This window comes from Dromiciops gliroides, chromosome 4 (genome assembly GCF_019393635.1).
Source record: "Dromiciops gliroides isolate mDroGli1 chromosome 4, mDroGli1.pri, whole genome shotgun sequence".
Taxonomy (NCBI): Eukaryota; Metazoa; Chordata; class Mammalia; order Microbiotheria; family Microbiotheriidae; genus Dromiciops; species Dromiciops gliroides.
Genome location: NC_057864.1, coordinates 160735934 through 160758363, shown reverse-complemented (window position 1 = coordinate 160758363; position 22430 = coordinate 160735934). Strand labels below are relative to the sequence as shown.

The following is a 22430-nucleotide window of genomic DNA, read 5'->3' as shown; positions in this document are numbered from 1 at the left end:
ACATTCATAATACTGAAACCTAAAAATTAATTTCAATGTGTAAAACATCCATAATAGCCAATTTCTCCTTAATCTATTTTTGCTTTACAGAATATTTTTATATAAATAAATCCATTTCTCTTGTCCCCTACAATTTCTTTTATTTAACAGATAAATTTTCTGCCCTTCATAATTGAGTTAAGTATCATTCCATTTTCTTAGAAAGTCATGTCTCTCTAGGCACATATATGCATTAAAAAAATTTTTTTTGGTCTACAGTGTGGCTGCATGTTATATGGAATGAGGCGAGAATCTAAATTGATATTCACTTCTCTCTAAAACATTAAGAAATGAATCCTTTTTTTTTAAACCAGTTTTTACTTTTCCTAGGTTTATGACAAATATCTGTATATTTGATTCTATTTCTACGCTAGTTTGTTCCATTGTTCTATGTTTCTAGTTTTTGCAGAATGCTGCTTTATAACATACTTTAAAATCTAGGAAGACAAGTCCAAATTTCTTTACCACTATTCACCTACCCCTATAGTGACCTTTAACATTCCTGTTTGTTTGCCTTGCACCTAAATTTCATTGAGATTTAATCTGATTCTATAAAGACACTCTTCAGTATTGTGTTCAGTGTTGTTTAGTACAGTATTACATCTGTAAACTAATTTAGTGAAAATGACAGTATTCTCTATGTTGATATGACCCATCTATGAACACTGAACTTCTCTCCACAATTATTTAATTTTCCTTTATTTGATCATGATCTTTATAAAGGTCTTATTGTCTATGTAAATTAATTCTCAAATATTTATTTTGTTTTTGTTTTAAGTAGAGGTTTCTTTTGTTTTTTATAGTCTTTTATAAGTAACATGTAAGAATATAAGTCGATTTTATGGATGTCTTATATTCTGCAACCTTAATGAACCCATTGTCTCAAAACTGTGTTTAGACCAATGGACAAGGTAAATATTCATACCAGCTGCCAAAAAAAAAAAAAGATATTTTAACTTAATCACCTATGTTAATTCCTCTAATTTGGTTCTCTGGCCTTACTATGCCTGCTAGCAGTTTACTGTATGGAATAAAAATTTCTCCAAAGCTAGTCTTTTTAATATCTTAAAACATGAATGGGTACTGTAATTTATTGAAGGCTTTTTTTGCACCTCCTGCTATGATCATATGATTTTATGTTTTTTCCTCCCTAATGTTTCATATTATTTTCCCCCCATATATTATGGCATCCTTCTATTCTGGAATAAATTGGCTGTCATGATAAATGATTTTTAATGTACTGAATTCTGCTATTTTATATATTATTTTTACATTTATACTAATCAATAAGACTATCCTAAAAGTTTTTTTAAAAAAAAAAATTCTTGTTTTACCTTCCAATTCTGACATTCTATAAATCTAGTTTCCTGGGGGTGGGGGAAGAGGGGTGGAAGTGAGGCAATTATATAAAAATGTATTTCCCTTGTTATGTTAATTTTGACAATGCACACATCTGACCATCTATCCAGCACTGGACATCCTATAACCATCACACTTCTTTTACCTTAGAATTTAATTAGAGAGGGGCAGCTAGGTGGCGCAGTGGATAGAGCACCGGCCCTGGAGTCAGGAGTACCTGGGTTCAAATCTGGCCTCAGACACTTAACACTTACTAGCTGTGTGACCCTGGGCAAGTCACTTAACCCCAATTGCCTCACTAAAAAAAAAAAAAGAATTTAATTAGAGGATTATGTTCCTTATGTATAGCTTATAGAACTTGGTGTCCATTGTGGCTAACCTAATTCTTTTAGAGAAAAATTAAGAAAAACTATGTATGTCAATATCAGATACCGTCCCTCCCCCCCTCCCCCCCCAAACAAACCTCTTGTTTTTGCCAAGTTTTTATAATTAAGGCCATCTATATTTGCCTCATAAAAAGAATTAGATAGCATATCACCTTTTTCTATATTTTAAGTCTACATAAGTATAGAAATTATTGTTTCTCAAAGCTTAGAAAAGTGAGGAACCCATCTGGACCAAGTGCTCAGGATATTATTAAAATTAGAGTGTTTAATTATTTTACTTATTTCTTCCCTTGAAATTGTATTAATTTTGTTAACTATTTTGCAAGTTTAAATTCTCAAATTAGCATATATCAGCAATATACCAATATTTTATATTTCTTTTGTATTTGTGATTGCTTTTTTTGTTTCTCATTTCAGTGACTTACATTTTTTCTCCCCTTTCTTGATTTAGTTTGCTAATGGTTTGTCCATTTATTGGTCTTCTAGAGAAACTAGTTCTTGGTTTAATGTATTAATTAAATATATTCTTCATTTTCTACTCTGATTTTTATTATTGCTCTTTACCTACTTTTCTTTGGCCTATTATTTTGTCCCTTTTCTAAAATCTTCAGGTACAGTTGTAATTAAATCAGTCTCTTCTTAAACACTTAATGCCATAAACTCACCTCTAAGAACTGTTTCAGCTAAATGTTATAGATTTTGATGAGTGGCACTGATATTATCTTTTGTCTTTAAAATAGTATGTTATTGCTTTTCTAGTCTTTACCCCAATAATTGTTTCATCAACCATTTTTTGGTTTCCATGTAATTTACATACTGAGAAGCAGATGTCCTGGGATATACGGGGACCTTCCTGCCCTCTTACAGCCAAAGGATGAAGCACTAAGTGGATGCCACTGAAAGTTGAGGGCCTTTATTCCCCCTACGGCTCTGGCTAGCCATTGTGGCAATGACCTCTGACACCTCCCCTCACTCCCTTCCAACTAGTATCTCCCTGGGTCATTCCTCCTTCTTTGCCCTGATCTTCTTTCCCAGCCCTGACACAGGTGCCCTTACTCTCATTCTTTTTCAGGATCTCTCTCTCCCAGACCCAAGGCAGTACATTTTTTAGCAGCTGTGGTTCCTAGTCCCTTTATATATTTCTTCACCCATCTGATACAGGGGATCCAGAAGCACAAGTAGTTGCCTCCTTCAGATTGTTTCCGCTCCATCATCAACAGCATTTTGGCAGTTGTGTGTTCCCTGGCTTGGGTTCAGTCTAATATCCTCTTAGAAGTCTCCAAATGAAAAATTCTTAAACAAGATTGAGGGGAATGGGGTGGGAATTCCTGTTTTTGGATTCTATAGAATACTTAACCAGCCTGGGAGTAGAGGAAAGAAAGAGTACATGATGGAAAGAATGCTGGATGTGGTATTAGAGTCTGGGTCAAATCCTAATTCTGCCAAAGATGTGACCTTGGGCAAGTTACTTAACCTCTGGGTCTCAGTTTCCAAGCCTGTAAAAAGAGGGGGATGGCCTTTATCCCTAAGAAACATTCTAAAACTCTAAACCCTATTACCTAGGATACTAAATGATTCCTAAGGAAAATAAGCAAGATTTCTTCTTCTCAATTTGGGAGTGCTCATGCTACTATAAACAGACAGGTTTCTCCTTGACTAGGAAAGACTATCCAACAGAAAAGAGGAGGAAAGAAATCCTGAGCTGAATGTCCATGTGAAAGGCCAAGAAGATGGTGGGCAGCAGAGTAACAGGAAAGGGGTGGGGGTGGGCCGGCCTGCCGCATACCTGTCCCGAAGCTGACCACAAGGCCCAGGTCGTCATCGCTCTTCTTCATGATGATGGCGCCAGGATCTTGCGGCCAAGCAGGCTATGTTGGATGGGTGCAGTGAGAGAGCTGAAGCACTGGTGGCTCAGCATGGCCACCTGATCATGGAGGGTGCTGCCAGTCAGTGGAAGCTGCAAGACAATGAGGCTGGGTCCAGGGGCAGAGCTCCCCACTGCAGAGATTCTACCCTATTCTAATGTCTCTACCTTAAAGCCGAGACAGAAGGGTGAGTACTTTGGAAACAGATTCTTGATTCTCTTAACTGAGGTGGGTGGAAAGGAATAATGCAGATAGCACTGATTTAAAAAAAAAGTTCTAAGAATACCTATACAGTATATTCTCTCTTTCTCCCTTCCTCATCCCCAAAATATTTAACTTCTAAATTATGTTTCATTTGAGGAAGTCTTTAAATCATACAGGCTATCATTTAAAATGTGCTGTGCTTAATCTGGATGTGCACAATCTACATGTGCTGAAAAGGTGACCAGGAGAAGAGGCAGCAGCAAAAGCTGCCACCAGGATGGTCCCTGGGGAATATGTTACAGGGCAAGTTCCCTACAAAGGACAAATAAGCACAAGATATGACAGGACCTTGTCACTGAGGTTACCTCTGAAATGCCCACGCCTCCTGTGCGCTTTGCTCTCTCTGTCTCCCCAATCAGGACACGCAGAGCTGCATCGGCTGCCTCTTGCTTGCCCTGCTTCTTGCTGTGTGCACTGACTGCAGGGAACCATCGACCCCCAACTTTTGCCTGGTAAATGAACCTGTAGGATTAAAAACGAATGCTGAAAGGCATCTTCAAACCTGGAAAGAAAGCCCTGCAAAATTCAGCTTTTAAGATCTAAGCCAAGCTTTTTAAAATTCGGACCTATGATATCATCAGTATTGGAAACTCTCTTCCTTCAGGGAGGCAGACAGATCACTTAGGCATCCTCCTAGGACACAGAAAGGGAAAGGGATTTGCTCGTGGTCACAAAGCAAGCATGTGTTAGAAGCAGGATTTGGATCCAGGTCTTCTTGGCTGTCCAACACTATCCACTAGAAGGACTGAGTGCCTATCAAATATATTTACAAATATATTAAAAGTTAATTTTCAAGTATTTCACCCTATTAGAAGGAATAGCATAGAAACAAAAAAATAGTAAATCATTTTTGGCTTTTGATTGTATTCTTACATTGAAATACGGATGCACCTAACATTCCAGAAATTCTTAATTCTTAAAATCAAATAACAAAGCTATGTTGAAAAGGTCTGACCTGGAAGCCATCCATTTCAATTTTTGTTTTTATTTTTGGTGAGGCAATTGGGGTTAAGTGACTTGCCTAGGGTCACACAGCTAGTTAAGTGTCAAGTGTCTGAGGTCGGATTTGAACTCAGGTACTCCTGAATCCTGAGCTTGTGCTCTATCCACTGTGCCACCTAGCTGCCCCCATCCATTTCAATTTACCTGAACAAATATTTATTAAGTGTCTGCTAGGGAACGATCTAGTTTCATCCCGCTCTAAGATAAATGCTATCTTTTTGACTAATTGAAAGTGTGCTTAGAGGGCAGAAGTAGTCTTTTTCCTTACAAGGCAGCTAGGTAGCTCACTGGATGGAGCAATGGGAGTCAGAAGACCTGAGGTCAAATATGACCTCAGACACTTACTAGATGTGTGACCCTGGACAAGTCATTTAACCTTTGTTTGCCTCAGTTTCTTCATCTGTAAAATGGGAATAATAATAATAATAATAATAATAGCAGCATCTACCTCTCAGGGTTGTTGTGGGGATCAAATAAGATATTTGTAAAGCCCTTTATAAATGCTACTTATTACTTGGTTACTGGTTCATACTTTACTCCTTGCTTCTTATATTGCCACCCATACCAGAGTCCATGATCTTCCAAACTTTCATCATTAGAAAAACTTCAACCCTTGGCTCTTGCTGACTAGACAAGTGACAGCCTTTCTTCGACTATTATTTTAAGATAAGCCCAACCAAGTTTAACCTTACTCCCAACTCCCTGGCCATCCTTTGGAACCACAATCAAATCCATTCTATCCTTGTTCCTGGATGTGATGTTATCACTCCACCCACAATGGTCTCATTTACCATTTCTGTGACTTTTTGGATCAAAGTGCCTCTTCCTTTGCCACCTTCTCCCTATATGTGAGATTTCTCCTATTAGAATGTGATCTCCCTAAAGACAAGGTATTTGTATTTATATCCTCAGCACAGTGTTTGGCACATAGGAAGCATTTAGTGCTGTTCATCCATTTGTCCTTCCCTTCAAGAGGATAAGGAAACCATATAATTAGATGTCCTGGATTTAAAGGGCCAGAAGTCAACAAAGGGTGAAGGGCTAAATAAGAGTTTGAAGGTAAAGTTATTCTACTTTCCCCAAACCTATCTAGTGTGATGCGCATACATTCATGCTCTCATACCCTCACGCACCCACCCAGAGATAAGTCACTGCCACTGATACTGAAATCTCCAAATAAAGCAGAAAAGTAGGGATACTATCTGCTGAGAATTCCCAAGGATTGAGATGGATGTGGGACTGGGTTATGGTGGCAGCAAATGGCAATTCACTGTAGGTCCTAATTTAATGATTAGAGATTCTTCCTCTTGACAAACTAAGGACTAAAACAGTGTTGACAGTATCATAATTTTAACAGTCTAAGTTGTAAAATGAGCAAATTCATCATGAGAACTGTTATTATGAAGCCTGAAGGGCTGATTGTTAAGTATCAGATGCTACCTGGAATTGTCCTTCAATTCCAATACTAAAATAAATACCAAACAGATAACAAAAGAAATGGGATAAATGTTTTGCATGAGGAAAAGAAGGCTATTAAACAGTGCAATGGGGTTAAACTGGATTAGTAATAACAGCAGTTGGCTTTACATATATTATTTCCTTGAATTTCACAACCCTTCTGTTGAGAAGTTGGCCATACAGTTATTTTCTATGGAGGTCCAATGGGAATGGACAGATTCTCACTAGCTTAGAAATGTTAAAATGTGTCCCTGTCTTAAGGGGTGATCCCTTAAAGCTCCTTCAGTCTGCTAAGCTGAAAGGCAATCAATCCACATGTGGCTATTTCCAAAGCTATTCTAACACACTTCCTGAGAGGCTGCAATGCCAAGTTTACAATCCACTGGAGGTAAGTGTTCCTTCTCTCCAAGGAAGCTCATACTCTTTCCTTCTCAGAGAAAGCCTTTCTTTCCCAGGTACTGCAGACACTCCTAGACAGGTGAGAACTACCAATAGAACCCCAGAATACTCACTTGGGCTCATGAGGAGGTCCAGACTGTCTAACCAGCTTGAATTCTGCAGCAAAGCCATTGGATTCGGGCATACTCAAATAGGCCGCTGATAGGGTTGGCATTCAGGTATTTGATAAGATCCCCAATTTTCTTTGCCTTGCTGGGTGTTGGCTCTCCTAGGCCAGCAAGGGGTGCTGGAGGATCATTAAAGTAGTCAATGCTTGGCTGGAAGAAAATTAACCAAACAAAGGAGACTCATCAATGCTGACAGGTCTTAGTAGGGCAACAGGAGTCCTTTGAGGGACCGAAGAATTTTAAGTACATACCTGCTTGTCCAAGGGTCAGGCTAGGGATCTCCACAGAGAGCCTTCACAGCCACCTCAGCCGCCATCTGCTTTGCTGCCTTCTTGCTATTAGCCATCATGGTTGGAAACGTCTGACTCCCCATCTTTACACAGTATTTAAACCTGCCATGGGATTTAATTTAGTAGAAAAATGAAAACTTTTTTTCAGAGAAGAAATAAAGCTTAGACCTCTTGAGTCTGTCAGCCTTCAGGCAACTTGTTCCTCAACTCAAATGCCATCTAAGTTTCAAGAACTATCTTTTGTTTTTTGCAGATCTAAGTTTTTTTCCTGGTCCTAGAGGTTTTTCTTCCTAGGAGGCAGGGTCCATTTTACTTCTTCTTTCCCTAGCACCAATGACTTCTATGTCCTGAACCACTCTAGTATTTAACCCTTTTCTTTATCACAAAGTTCCTCAGCCTCTTCTTTTCTCCCCCATTGGCAGCAACCCTGTCACCAACCTAGGAAAGGATGTGGTTATTCTCTTTGTGAAACTAGGGAAATGCATGCTAGAAATCCCATCCACAATCTCCAAGAACAATATGACATACTTGGGGTCATGAGCTGGGCCTTCCTGGGATATGAGGAGGAATTCACAGGTGCTCCCGGATTTTTGCACATGCTCCATCAAACACTAATGGGATTCTTGCCAAAAGAAGACTTGAGGGGCTGATGGGACTGGGCATCAGACTTCCGGAGCCGAAGGCTATACAACATAAGAAAAAGGAACAAGAACTCCATGACTATAAACAACTTCTACAAGACGGACAAGCTGAGAAAGGGCAATAATAGAATGTGAGGTGCTTAAAATGGAAGGCCAGTCCGGGGGCATCTTTATACTCCTGGACTCGCTGGAGGTGGTTGTCTGAAGAGGACAATGCAAAGCAAAGCATCTGCCCTGGACTGGCTCCCACAAAGGCACGTCCTTACCTTCTCTGGTCCTTCCTCCACAGGTCGCGGGAGCCCTGGTGAGGTCACTTCTTCCTGGGCTCCAGACTCTTGAAATAGGATTGTCATGGCTTTGCAGCGGCATCTTGTCTGGCCAGCTTCTTGCTGCCAGCTTCTGCTGGAGGGAACCGCCGGCCACTGATCACAGCCTGGTATTTAAATCTGTGTGGAAAGTAATGAAATGTATGAATGCTCACCTGAGTCGATTCTCCCCCCTTCTTCCATCCATCAGGTCTCAGGAGTATTTCTGAGTGGGGGCCATCCCTCTACATAGAGTTCATTACCTGGAATTCTCTTAAAGTAAATGGGGACTTCTTGATTTATGGGTGAAGATGGAGAAGGAGCCATAGGAAACCGACAGCTGTCCTTTGAGCTAGATGTCAGGAAACTGCTATGCTTTCAGTAGCTGAGCACAGCAACTGGAAATAGACACAGGATGTGACCCTGAAAAACTTGGGTTTGAATTCCGTGTCTGCCACTAGTTATCAGTGACCCTCAGACAAGACATTTAACCTCTCTAGGAAGTTGGACCAGAAGATCTCTAAAATGCCTCCCTCGACTCTAGAAATCCTATAATCTCACGGACTTGTGACCAGAGATGCTTATGCCTGGGTCGACTACACTGGAGAAACCCACTTCTCTGCAGACTGAAGACAGATTTGATGGTGTATAGAACAGGTGGCTAAGGCAGAAGGCCAGCTAGTCCAACCCCTTTCTTTTTACAGTTAAGTTACAAGGTCACGTGGATAGTATCAGAGATAGGATTTGAACCCGGTCCTCGACTCCAGAACTTTTTCTATTATGTCACAATGCTATTCCTGTCTCTCCACATTTCCTATGGTCCTTTTCAGTCCCTGAAGTGAAACTAATCCCTTCTGTAGCTCAAGACCATGATCCCCACACACCATATGGGTCCTAAATGTACACCCTGCCACGGGATCTGGAGGTCTGAATGATCTCCTTTTGGGTTTTAAGGCAATTATAAGCCTCCACCTGTCACAGTAGTTAAGCTTGAAATCAACAGTGGCTTCCCTGGGTCTGCCCACAAGATCATGACAGCCATGTTCAAGGTATCAGGAGCGCTCAGATTTAGTTTAGATTGCTTATCTTTCCAATGGACACAATCACCTGCAGAGGGCCCCAATTGGTGGCAGAGAGAGCTGTTCAATTTTCTGCTCAGGAGCATTTGCTTAAAAAAAAAAAAAAGAAAAAAAGGTTACTTTCCAGTCTCCTGTGCTTCTGATATATGTGAACATGGGATTAATGTGCCTTATAAATGGAACCCAAAGAGAGGTAAACTGCAAACCCGAGAGCTGCCTTAATTATTAGTGCTTTAGGGATGAGTTTAGTGAGGAGAGGGAGGAATGGATACCCCTTTTTCTCACACCAAAGAAAGAGACTTCCCCTAAAGGGGTGGGGGGTGGTGGAGGAGATGGGACACCTCCCCTGCTCCTTTGGTAATTTGGCTAGATACCTCTTTACACGTCTTAAAAAACATTTCTCTTGAGGATGAACAGTACTCCTATCAACCTTTAACTTCACCAAAATAATCAATACTGGGATTAAAAAAACCCTGTCTGGGAACACTAGGGTCTGGGGAACCAAAAAGAGGTCAGCTCCTTAATGTGGCTCTGCCTGCTAGTCCTCAGAAGCCTTCCAGTCTCTCCCTCTGGCCAAAACCCCTCTCCTTCTTCTCTAGACCACAGGCTTTCTTCCCATTCCATTCATTCGCCTTAAGAATCTTTTCAGGGTAAGAACTATCACTGAGATTCTACCACAGTCTGGCCTGAGATTTTTTTTTTTCTTTTCAATTTTACATGTAAGAGGCAAATCTATTTTCAGTAGATTAAATGTAGCAGGAAGGACTAAACCACTCATTTGTGTAAAGGAGATGGGCAAAATAGAATTGCTCCCTTCTGACACAGGGACAACCGGGGCATACTCTTCGTAATGTGGACACGGACCTGGCAGAGGGGTGGATTTTGGACCTGTTCACAAATCATGTGAACTCTGTTCATAGTCCCCCTGATTCCTTAAATGATGACTTTTATTAAAACAAAGCAAATAAACACAAGCTTGTTTTGGGGAATAAATACAGCCAGACTGTCATCATGTGTGGCCCTAGGAGCAGGTAAATAAATGAAACTTAATAACTTCCAAACAAGCTTTATTTTAGTGAAGAGATTCAACTTCTTTTCAAAGAAGCTGCTTTGGTATTTATTTTTCCTTCTCAATCTCTAGCATAATGGGCTGACAATGAAATGGCAAAAAGGGAGTTGGAAAAGACATGAAAAATTAAAAGGCCCGTTCATCTGAACCATAATCAAAGGTTGAAGGAGTCTGAACCCAACTTTTGTTCTACTAAGATTATGTAGTGAAGTGGCCCAGTGGATTGAGAACTGGCAAGAGGACCCAAATTCAAATCCACCCTCAAGCAGTTATTACCTGTGTGACCATGAGAACATTATTTAACCTTTGCTTCAGTTCTATCACCTGTAAAGTGGGAATAATAATGGCACCCATCTCCTATGGTTGTTGTAAAGATAAAATGAGACACAGGTAAAGTGCTTTGCAAACTTTAGAGTGCTACATAAATATTAGCCATTATTTTTTCCTATATTGTTTCTTACCTGGGTTCATGTGATGGGCCACTCTGCTCTAAAAGTGTGAACTCACAGGTCTGGCAGGTGAACTGAGCATATTCTATAGTCCACTGATTGGGTTCTTCTGTCTGCAAGCTGTTAGTTTCTTGATAGCTGTGAACTGTGATTAGGCACCAACACGGGCCATGTAGTTGGGTAGAATCCATTATGGCGTGCAGGTCATCTCCCTGCTTAATACTTTTAAATCATCTGGGATGTCATCTGTGGCCCACTGACCATTTTCGATCTCATGTCTGAGGGGGTCATTGTCTTGAACTGGGGATCCTCAAAAAAAACCTGGAATAGCCACAATGCCATCCTCTCTTGGCCTTGATGGAGGTTGATGTCCATTCTCAACCCTCTCTTCTCCTTTCCTACTGGTGGTGACATCTGAGTTACCTGGGTCAACCCCAATATCTGTCTGGGACATATTTTCATTTTTTTTAAGTTGCATCCTCTCTCGCTTTTTGACTGTCAGTGACCACTTGGGTGGAGTGAATCCTTCTCTTCGAACATCTCCTTGCCTTTCCAAGTCAAAGAGTAAGGTATTTACATCTCGTGCCTTAGCAAGGCCAATGTTTTTTGCTAAGTTTAGGGAAGAGGAATCTGGAACATCAAATAAGTAGGCACAGATTTTCTCCTTGATATCGGCCATGTTGACAGAACTAAGGGGATCGTTTGAGTCAGGTATGAAACTTTCGTCTTCAAAGTCTGGACTGGGGCTTCTGTTTGGACCCTTTCTGATACCTTGTCTCACACGTGGTCTCACAGCTTGGTTAGACTGTTTCCAAGCATGGAATGGGGTTGGGATTCTCCAGTTAGGGGGTGTGCCTTCTTCCCTATGTAACTTCCCTTGCTTCAGCAGATGGTACAAAACTCGATTTACTTCCTTCTTTTGGACCCCAAGTTTCTTGGCGAGATCATACACTGTAGCAGATTGCCCTTCCCCAAGATCCTCTAGAAGTTTCAAAATTCTTTGCTCCTGATCTTGATTGATAGACAGCTGTTGGAAATTAGCAGTAAGCTTAGCTACACCTTGCCTTGATGGGGCTCTGCCTCTTGGGGAAGGTGAGCCTTTCCAGGGAGAGGGATTGCTAGGAGGAGGCCTTACAGTATTCCAATTCCCAGGCTGCCTCACGTTAGCAGATGGTGCTGGAAACCTTGGCCTTTCCCTGGTCAGAAAAGATGTTGATGCCTGCTCTCTGATAAGGGGCACTTCTAGGAGCTGTCCCCTCAGGAACTCTATCTGCTGATTTCGGAATCTCTCGGGAAAGAACCCCTGCCCCAGCTGCTGTTGTCTGGATTTGCCGTGATCATAGCCTTGTATCTGATGGTTACGGTATCTGTCGAGGGAACACCCCTGCAGGACAAGAGGATGGTGAAAAAAGGGCAGATTAGGACAGTGTCAGTGAGCCTGTGTGTGCCTGACACCAGCCTCTACCTGAAGCAGCACCCATGTTCATAGTGTGCTGCTGGAAAGCAAGTAAAACTCTGGGCAAGTAAAACTCTGCCTGTCCCAGGAGACAGGCAGCTGGGATCACTTTGCCCACCTCACAGTTGCTACGCAGAGGCCTGCCAAAGGGAAAATAGAGAGGGAGGGGAAGAGAGAGGTAGAAAAGAATGTAAAACTGGGAGTTCAGATATGAATCCCACCCCCAAAACAATGAGTTTCTGGCATGAAAATAAAGGCCTTATACAAAAGGCTTAGGCCTCACTGCCATGAAGTTTCTGTATGGTAGACAGGGCATGACATCAATTTCACCCAAACTACCAAAGTTCCTCATGGACTGGTGGGTCCTACATTGAAAAACTATTAATGAAAGGTAATCATCAGCATCAGGTACCAATAGGAAATGTATCCTTCTTTCCATACCCACTATACACTATTATTGAAGCAGTCATATTCATTCTTGCTGTTCTGGTAGCACATATTACTACTACCCATTTCTGGGACTAGAGGTCTCTATATAGGTCTCTCCAGTTAGAAAACAGATGTTTCTGGGGCGGCTAGGTGGCGCAGTGGATAGAGCACTGGCCCTGGAGTCAGGAGTACCTGAGTTCAAATCCAGCCTCAGACACTTAACACTTACTAGCTGTGTGACCCTGGGCAAGTCACTTAACCCCAATTGCCTCACTTAAAAAAAAAAAAAAGAAAATAGATGTTTCTAACCAAATCAGAGCTCTCAGCCTCACATGAAATTCCCAGAGGGCTGAATAACAGGTCTCCAGATGAAAGCTGTTTACTATACTTTGGTGAATTTTGGAAATGAAACCTATTTCAAGATGGAAAAGTTCAGTTCTCTAACTAAGCACATTTCAGTTGGCAAAAAACCCTAAAAACCAAATTTACTATTTTTCAAAGGAGAAAAACTGTCTGGATAGACACAGGATGGGGGGTGGAGGTAGGAAAGAAGGAAATCAAAAATACTTATTCTTGAACCCCCTCAACATCTTCATACTCATATTGCCCACCTTCTGTAGGGCTTTGTTAAGAACTTACTTTAAACCCTGGCTTGTTAAAAAGTGTTTTTTTAAAAAAAGTCTCCCCCCCATCCCCCTGGGCAATGAAGGTTAAGTGACTTGCCCAGGGTCACACAGCTAGTGTCAAATGTCTGAGGCCGGATTTGAACTCTGGTCTTCCTGAATCCTGGGCAGGTGCTTTATCCACTGTGTAAAAAATGTATTTAAAAAAATGCTTAGGAATGTGTAATATACATATACTGTGTAAATCTTATAAAATGCTCATGTAATGTGTCTGTGTGACCTTGCGCAAATCACTTTACACCTTAGGGCCTCATTTCCTTCGCTGTAAAAAGATATCTCTAAAAAACCAAAAACCCCAAAACAAACAACCCCCCCCCCTGTCATCCAGCTCTTTAAAAAATGTCCTAAATTCTAAACTTCACTCTGGGCTTTAGTCTTAATTACAAAATGAGGAAGCTGGACTGTGCAACCTTAGAGGCCTTCCAGCTCTAAAGGTCTGGTTCTAAAATTCTATGAGCCTCAAATTGTTTTTTGCAAAGCTGTTCCAACAGTGCTAGGTCTCCCTGGTGGAAAGGAGAATCAATTCTTCCTTTAAATCCCCAACCTTTTTGTGAAGAAAGCTTGGGATGGGGATGGGGGTGGGGTCCAGACAATAAAGACTGATCTCTGAGTGGTGCAAGGATACATAATTACCAGTATGACTCCCTTGGCTTCTGGAAGTGCCTGGTGTATGAATGTGGTGGTGGCAGCAAAACCACCATCATAGGGATCCTTCAGTAGATCCCAACGTATTGGCTGGAGATGCCATATTATAAATCCTCAATATTCAAACCTATCATTAGGTCCAAATAGGCCACAGGGCTCCTGCAGAAGTTAAGTAATAATCAGAAGCTGCCCTTACCTGAAAAGTTCGTCCATACCGATGAGCATAATTCATCACTTATCTGAGCACAAGAAAAGAAACTCCCGTGGTGTAAACTAATCCATTAACTACAGGAAAACTTCCCTCTAGAGAAGGAGAAAGGAGCTAAGAGTGACAGTAAGCCTGCAAAGGATAGTTCTTTGGTTCATATAATAGCTCTTGCAGTCTAACATCCCTGTTTAAAAGTAAAGAGGAATAACTTTGATAGCATGAAAAGCAAACATCTTCCCTTGGTCCTATGGAGACGAGTCAAACACTGCTTGCAGACTTAAAATGGCTCCAGCTAAGTTTCAGTTTCATTTACTCAGAAGCACTTCCCCCATAGAAAAGCTTCGATCCACCCAGAGGTGGAGTTAAAGCAAATCCAGGCCCGAGGTATCCAGTTTCACTGCAAACAAATCTCCAATGCTTTCAAAGAATGCATAAATGAATGCTATCGAAGATGGCATTCTTTTTCTTCTTCTGGGAAACCCACTACATAAAATAACTCCGTAGCACTTAGGATTTTCTTCACATGAAAGTTAAAGTAAAGGATTACACTCGATTAAGATAAAAACAAAACCAAAAAGATAGGCGAACCACATCTAAAACAGTCTCCGAGGATTTGTAAACCCTGTAGGACTCACTAGAACACAAACAAATCTCAATAATTTAGCCTGGAGGTCTGGGGTAGGAGGGTTCAAAGGGGACTAGAAGAGTAAGGAAAACTCTCCAAAATTAAAGTTACTCAAAAATAGTTTTATTACCTTTAAGAACCCTATATATTATAAACAAAATAGTGGGTATTCAAAATAGGTTCGTGTTTTATAAAGATCTCATGTTTTATCATTGATTTTGAACTTTTTCTTCAGTAAGAATCATGTGAGAGGCAGCATGGCAGAGTGGACAGAGCTGGCCATGGAGTGAAGGAAGACCTGAGGTCAAGTCCTACTTCTGATATATATTAACTGTGTGATTCTGGCTATGTCACTTAATCTTTCAGTTCTCCAAGCAACTTCTAAGAATATTAATTGCAGAGAAGGTGCCAACTACATTGGAAGGGGGAATTATCTCATTGTGAGTTCCCTATATCAATAAAACCATAGGTCCAGTCTCATCCCAAGAGTTAGGAACCTTGAATTATCTCAAATATCAAATTAATGAAGTCCATGCTAATACATTTTTGCTGTAGTGAGATGGGTTCATCTAATGACGGGACAGGTGCTCTGTTGGTAGCAAGAAACCTCCCTTGCAGTGCTGGATGGATCCCTGTGGTGACCTTAGGGAAGGACATGGGCAATTCACAAAGGATGGATGAGGCCCAGAGAAGCTTTGATCTGTATCACTGGAGGGAATACGAGAACTGATGAGCTCACACACCCCTGGGTCTGTTTTAGAGAAGTGAGGGCTCCTTACACCAAAGAGAAAATACCAATTGTTTTAAAGATCAGGCTTGTGCTATTCACAGGTCCAGAAACCGGAGGTTCAGGAGTACTCAGGGGCCATTGGGTTCAATGTCCTCATTTTATAGATATGAAAACTGAGTCTCAGAGAGCCTAAGAGACTTCTCCAAGGTCAGAGAGGTTAGAAATGGCAGTGCCAGGATTGCAGCCCCACTCACTCCCCATCTTGCCCTCTTTTCCTCTTTTTGCCAAGGTCAGCACTGCAGGGGGGATTCTATGTACCTGCTTCAGTTTTTCACAGCACATCTTGTTAGATATTTCTCTTTCAAGCCGAATTTAAATTCTGCAATGGATACCTCCCTCCATCTCAGTAAAACTAGTCAGGTCCTACCTCAGACTCCTGCTCTTCAGGTTAAATAACTTCAGCTTCTTTAAACTTTCTTTGGATACAAACCCACAAAAGATTCAACTCCAGTAGGGCTATCCAGCACCCTAACTGTTACCCTTTGATCCAACAGAGTACGCAATAAGCCATTCAGTGAAGTTTCTCCCCTAAACAGATCAGCTTATGCACCGAAACAGGAAGATGAATAGCTCCTGTCATTTAATCTTAGGAGCTCAAGTAACTGCAGACAGTCTTATTCATAAACGTTACATCTCCCTGCCCATTCCTAATGATTTTACTTCTTCAGGTACAGGGTGGTGATAGAAAACTCTTGTTACTACTCTCTGCCTACATGCACTCCAGACTCTAGTTCAGAACGGACTACTCTTGTTCCTTACACTTTCCTCCTGCCTCCTATAAGCCCTATGTTTTCCATGTCTTTGCTTTATGCCTGCAATATCTTTCTTCCTACTCTTCCCTTACTGAAATCCTTTAAAACTCATCCTTTAAAGCTCAATTCAAATGTTACCTCCTCCTCCAAGTTTCTACTGATCCCTTGCCAGAAGCTCAGATCTCACATAGCACAATGTTCTATACCTTTTTTTAATGTACTTGCCATGTAATACTGTGTCTTCTATTTATGCAAGTTTGATTCTTTTCCTCCTCCTCCACCTTCAGACTATAGGTTCTGGGAGGGCAAAGGCCTAGCCTTATCCAAATGTGATTCCTCTAACACTCAGCACAGTGCTTTGCACACAGTGGCTTCTTCTTCTTTTTTTTTTGCGGGGCAATGAGGGTTAAGTGACTTGCCCAGGGTCACACAACTAGTAAGTGTCAAGTGTCTGAGGTCGGATTTGAACTCAGGCCCTCCTGAATCCAGGGCCGGTGCTTTATCCAGTGTACCACCTAGCTGCCCCATAGTAGCTTCTCAAATAAACAATCTGCTGAACTACGGTGGTGTCTCATCTCAGCATGCCCCTGCACCTGTGATATGGGCTTGTCACACCATGGAAAAGGGCATGGGTTTTTAGGTGAAAGGGATGAAGTGTATGGGGGACAGAGGGAGACTACACACTGTGCATCTTTGTCCTCCTGTGTTTGTGCCAGGATGCAGAAATTAAGAAGATGGTTGAACACTCAACATTCTGCTCCTGCCCATTCCCTTTCCACTGGACAAAGGAGAAGGCTCACTCAATGTGGCCTCCTATCTTCAATGAGACAGCTTTACATACTCCTTTGCCTTTTAAAATTTGAGTCTCTACTAATGGATTTTTGGCCTGTGCCTACTTTTTTTTGCCTATGCAAAGGCTCTACAAATTTTGGCTCCAAAAGTCAAGATGATTTTGTCAGCTTTCAACCAATCAATGAGCATTTAGAGGAAAAGACTGACATAATGCACTACATTAATTTTCAACCTCCCAAATTTATTGAGGGGCTTTATAAGGGTCTTGACAGATGTTCTGAAAAGGCTCAAAAAGAGAGAGAGCTCAGTGCATCTGGCCAAGCAATTACATGGTGCCAATAAAAAGTGAGCAAAATCCTGGGTGGTCAGGACGCCACTCCTTATGCCTATAAGAAGTTGAGCAGGGGAAGTGATGGCTTTATTGCATTTGCTATCAGGCAGCTAAGTGGTACAGTGGATAGAGCTCTGGGCCAGGAGTCAGGAAGACATGAGTTTAAATCTTGCCTCAGACACTTATTAGCTATGTGACTCTGAATAACATGTAACATGTAAATAATATCTCCTTGACTCAGTTTCTTCATTGGTAAAATGAGGATAATAATAGCACCTACTCCAAAGGGTTGTTGTGAAGCTCAAATGAGATAAACTTTTTAAAAATTAGATTTTAATAAGTATTTGTTAAATGCCTAATATGTGTCAGAGACTGTGCTAAGTATTTTGCAAACCTTAAGTACTATATAAATATTAGCTATTATTATCTGTTAACACAACAAACGAAAAGGAGCAATCAAAAATACACATGAACAAGAATAATGAAACAAATGGTTTTAATTTCAGGTAAGACTGTGCAAAAAAAAAAATACTAGACACCATGGCAACCTGTTTTCTGGATTTATCAAATCCTCCTCTAGCTGAGGATGGAAAAGTTCCAGGAGAAGCCTGCAGTTTCCAGAGTTCAACAATCTGAAAGCTTAAACTGTGTAGCATTTCTAGGAAGCTGACCTCTTACTTTTAGTTCTCTGCGAAAACAGTGAGTGTAACTGATAAGAGGGTGTGGTTTCAGAAATATTAAGACTTCAAGGTCATACCTGAAACCCGGGGCAAAAGATGACTATTTGGAAATGACATAAAGGCTTAAAAACAAAACCTTTCCCACCTTCCTGCTATCCAGTGTTACATATGGGAAAGCCAGTAAGGGACGTAGGGGGGGGGGTGTGTGTGTGAAGAAGCCGAGGCAGCTAAAGAAGGGTTTTACAGCAGTATCAGCAGACTGTTGCAGGATAATTTAGAGAATCAAATATTAATAACAGGAGACAGAGATGGGAGAAAGACTAAACAATAGGGCAATGGACAATGGGTACAGAACTGGAGAGGGAAATTGATCCCTTTATTCCCCCAGTACTTTAAAATAAGAACATCTTATTATGGAAAACATTTTGGAAACTGTGAGCAGGCACATAAACCTTGTTGTGAGAATTAATTAAGATGAAGACTATTAAATGTTTTTCTAAACCAGAAAGTGATAAACAATCTCTGATCTCATTATAACGAATCCTAATTATTTAGTACAAACTGAACTTTTCATACAGTATTATTAAATCAAGTCATTTTTAAATGGTTAGACTGAAATCATCCCACTCAACTGAAAAATAACTACAGTTTTACTGAACCAGCACTCCTTCCCTCAAATAAAAAAATAAAGAAAGAAAAAAGAAATTTGCCTACCTAGAAAGTACATGGAACCTTCTGCTAAACACAAATTCCCGGGAAAGGAGAGCTACTAGCATCAGGATCAGTGTCTTAGCTGCATTTTATCTCAATCTTCCTAAGATTTGTATCTAGCATAAGATGTCTGTTGCAAGTGAAAACGCCATCCAGATCAACCAAGAATAAGCAACAAGCTCCTACTTATCACCCTAATCTTAATGATTTACTCAGATTACTTCAGTCATATCATAAATGGAATCATAAGATTGAAAGACAAAACAAACAAGCAAAACCACCTTCCACTTTAAATATCAACACTGCACAATCACCTAGCTCTTTTCTAACCATTGACTGCCACTCCCAAAATGTATCCAGTCTGGGAGCTACAGTTGTGTGGGAAACTACCTTTATCAATTTGGTCTATGGTGACTTAGTAGATAAATGCTAAGGAGTAAATAGCCTGGTACATAGAGATTAAGTGACTTGTTGCTTAGTAAGTGTCAGAGAGTAGATTTGAACCCAGGTCTTCCATTATCTAAACCCAGAAATATCTCTATGTTTTTTTTTAAATAAGTTTTTATTGATGCTTTCTGTTTTTTACATCATCAGAGTTATCCTTGGCATCCCTCCTCTACCTCTCACGGAGAGAGATAACAAGTATTTACACTTTCAAACAAATTCAATAATTAAGAACTATTTGTATTTAATGAAAATGATCATTATCTGTTGTCTAGAACACTTAATCCAAGCAGTTTGATTCATTATAGTCCAAATCTAACAGATCTTGGAAGATCCTAGGAGAACCCTAGTGGCACCGAACACCGAGTTCTTTATCTTTTGCATTAGGGGGAAAAAGCCCATTTTGAACTGAAGCGCGCTTTTCTCTTTCCTCACACAATTTTAGGCCACCAAATTCTTCAGTTTTGGAAAGGTGCTCTTATTACTGTCATAATAATAACATAAAGCTGGCATGGTGGCTAGCTCTTCTTTTAAAGAGCTTGTAGGATGGACTCATACTTCTCTAAGGGCTAGAACTAACAACATATAAAGATCATTCATTTATTCAATAATCATTTAAATGGTTAGTGTTAAGATCTCTTCCCTTTCTGACTGGGAGGACAGGGGGAGCCTGGTACAGCTGAATTTGGTGTCAGAGGTCTTTGTGACGTATACCTCACTTCAGCTTATTTGAGCCTTGATTTCCTCATCTATAAAATAAGGCCCTCCTTTCCAGCTTAAAATCTGTGATACTAGGACTAATACTAAAAACAACTCTATCCTTATAAACAAAAGAATGTGAGGGATTCTTTGACAAATTGCTACTGCTATTTTAGACTTCTAAACTTACACCACCTGTGCTTCAAGGGTCAATACACTAGGTCTTTAGGTTCTGTGTATCCCTCTCCACATTTCTTTTATGAGGAGGTACTGATTTGGGATGAAAAGGTCACAAATCTGGAGTTAGAAGGGATCTTTGGCCAGTCGTCTTCATTTTACAGATGAGGGTCAGAGTGGTTAATTGACTTGCCCAAGTCACACAGGGTAGTATCAGAGTACTTGAACCTCAGTGCCAGTGCTCTTTCCAATGTCCCATAGAGACCTGGGCCACTAACCAAGGTGCACAATTTTTGGCAAACACCCCCCCTTTTGGTTTCTTTCTCTGAAAAAGTAGGGTGCTAAAATGCCAATTGATGATCATAACGTTGTCCAGAAAACTTAACCCAAGCAGATTCATTCAAAATAGTCCAAATCTAACAGATGGTATACTAAAATAACCCTATCTATAAAATTTTATAAATAATTAATAAGGATCACTACAGAATCCTAGTCATATTGAACACTAAATTCACCTTATTTTATGTCTGCTTTCAAGTACAGTGGGAAGAGCACTTCGTTTGGAAACAGAAGCCTTGGGATCCAAAATTCACTCTGCTACATACTAGTGTGTGCAAGTCAAAAATTCTCCGGGCCTCAATGTCCTCATTTGTGAAAGGAGGGGGAAGGGTGGACTTCATGCTGTAAACTCCCTTTCTTACTTCAACGTTCTATGGGCTCAGTGGTAGAAAGAGTTAATGACAGGTCCATTTTTTTTTCCTCCTGTCCTTCCTTTAAAATTTTTTTCCCCTCCCTCATATCTGGAGCAAAATGTCTGGAGAGAATCAATCCTAAGCAAGAATGTGGAAAGTTCTTTTCTTTTTAAACAAGAAAATTCACGACTCTGAGGTCTTTAAACAAGGGGAAGGCCTTTTGGTGGGTGAGGGGGGTACGCCTCACATTAGTCCCACAATTCAATGCTTCCTCCTCCGTATGACATACGTGCACCAGCAATCCAGCTCGATCCCTCGCCTGCCTGCTGCCTGCCTCCGTTCCCAGCCAACAAATCACAGCCCTGGACTGGTTCAGGGGGAGTTTCCTCCCCCATCGTCGCTTAAGGACCGCTTTCCTCCGCTGGATGCTAAGATGCTCGGTGCACGACGTAGACACTTGCACCCTGCGCTCCCCGCCCCCCTCCCAACCTTCTCCCCAGCTACAGTTTTAGGCTGGAACCAGGGCTGCTGCCTCCTCCCTCATCCTTCCCTCTTCCCTCCTCCTCCCCCAGCCCCCAGTTCTGAGCTCGTCCAACCCAAGGCCCCGGTGCAGTCTCACCCTTGGGAGCCAGGGCACCGCGCCAAGCAGCCCGCCGCCGCCGCCGCCGCCCCCGCCTCCTCCTCCTCCTCCGCCCCTGCAGTGACAAACGGGGCCCTGGGGCGCTTTAACCCGCACTCAGAAGGCGCATGACCAACGCTGGGAGGATCAGCGAGGCAGCAGGGGCCGCGGAGGCCAGCGGGCGGCTGGAGGCTAGGGCAGCAGAACTCGGCCGGGGGGGTGAGGGGGGGCGGGGGATGCGGACGCGCACGGCTGCGGGGTGAGGGGGTGCGCGTGCGCGAGGAGCGCCCCCCCATTCCAGAAGGCTGCACGAGGCCTCCAGAGGCGGGGTGGATTCGCGGCAGGGCCTGCAGCCTCGCTCTCCCACCTCCTCCCCCCCTTCCTCCCCACAACTCACCCATCGCGCGCTCACAGGTGCGCGCTCCCCCATCCGCCACAGTCAAGACCGGCGGGCGGCGGGCACCTCGGTGTCCGGTTCCAGGAAGCTGGCGATGGTAGAAGAGGAGGAGAGGGGGGCGGAGGGAGGAGGAGGAGAAGAAGGCGCTTACCCCGTCTTCCAATTCGGTAGGAGCCCGAGTCCGCGGCTGCAGCGGGTCAGAGAGCCGCCAGTTCCCACCCCCCCACCCCGACCCCCACTACGTCTCCCTCTCTCCCTTCTTCAGGCGAGAATCAATGGTCCAGTCGCGCGCTGGTGACGTCATCGGGCGCCGCGCGGGGGAGGAGAGCAGGCCCACGTGACTTTCCAGCCATCCCTTTCTTCCCTGCTCTCCCCCGTATTTGGGGTTTTGTTCCCAAGGAGGAGGAGGCAAGATGAGCCTTTTTCCTCGGCCCTCCTCTCCGCCCACCCTCCCCCCCTCCTTTTTTCTTTTCTGTAGCGCTGTTGACGTGGGCTCCGGGCGGAAAGAGGGGCGGAGGGACTGGGGGA

The 22430-nt window shown here is 42.2% G+C and overlaps 1 protein-coding gene across 1 annotated transcript in view; it reads right to left on the bottom strand.

Moving 5' to 3' along the window:
- The window catches only part of ADAR (adenosine deaminase RNA specific), a 30378-nt gene extending 8236 nt beyond the window's left edge, over nt 1-22142 (bottom strand). Inside the window, 14 exon segments of the mRNA XM_044001043.1 lie at nt 3571-3630; nt 3633-3741; nt 4219-4375; nt 6886-6947; nt 6949-7089; nt 7187-7331; nt 7758-7912; nt 8137-8231; nt 8234-8316; nt 10785-10860; nt 10863-10956; nt 10958-10998; nt 11001-12156; nt 21903-22142. Coding sequence (XP_043856978.1) covers nt 3571-3630; nt 3633-3741; nt 4219-4375; nt 6886-6947; nt 6949-7089; nt 7187-7331; nt 7758-7912; nt 8137-8231; nt 8234-8316; nt 10785-10860; nt 10863-10956; nt 10958-10998; nt 11001-12156; nt 21903-21935 — 2407 coding nt within the window. The 5' untranslated portion in view covers nt 21936-22142.
- Between the last annotated feature and the right edge of the window lie 288 nt (nt 22143-22430).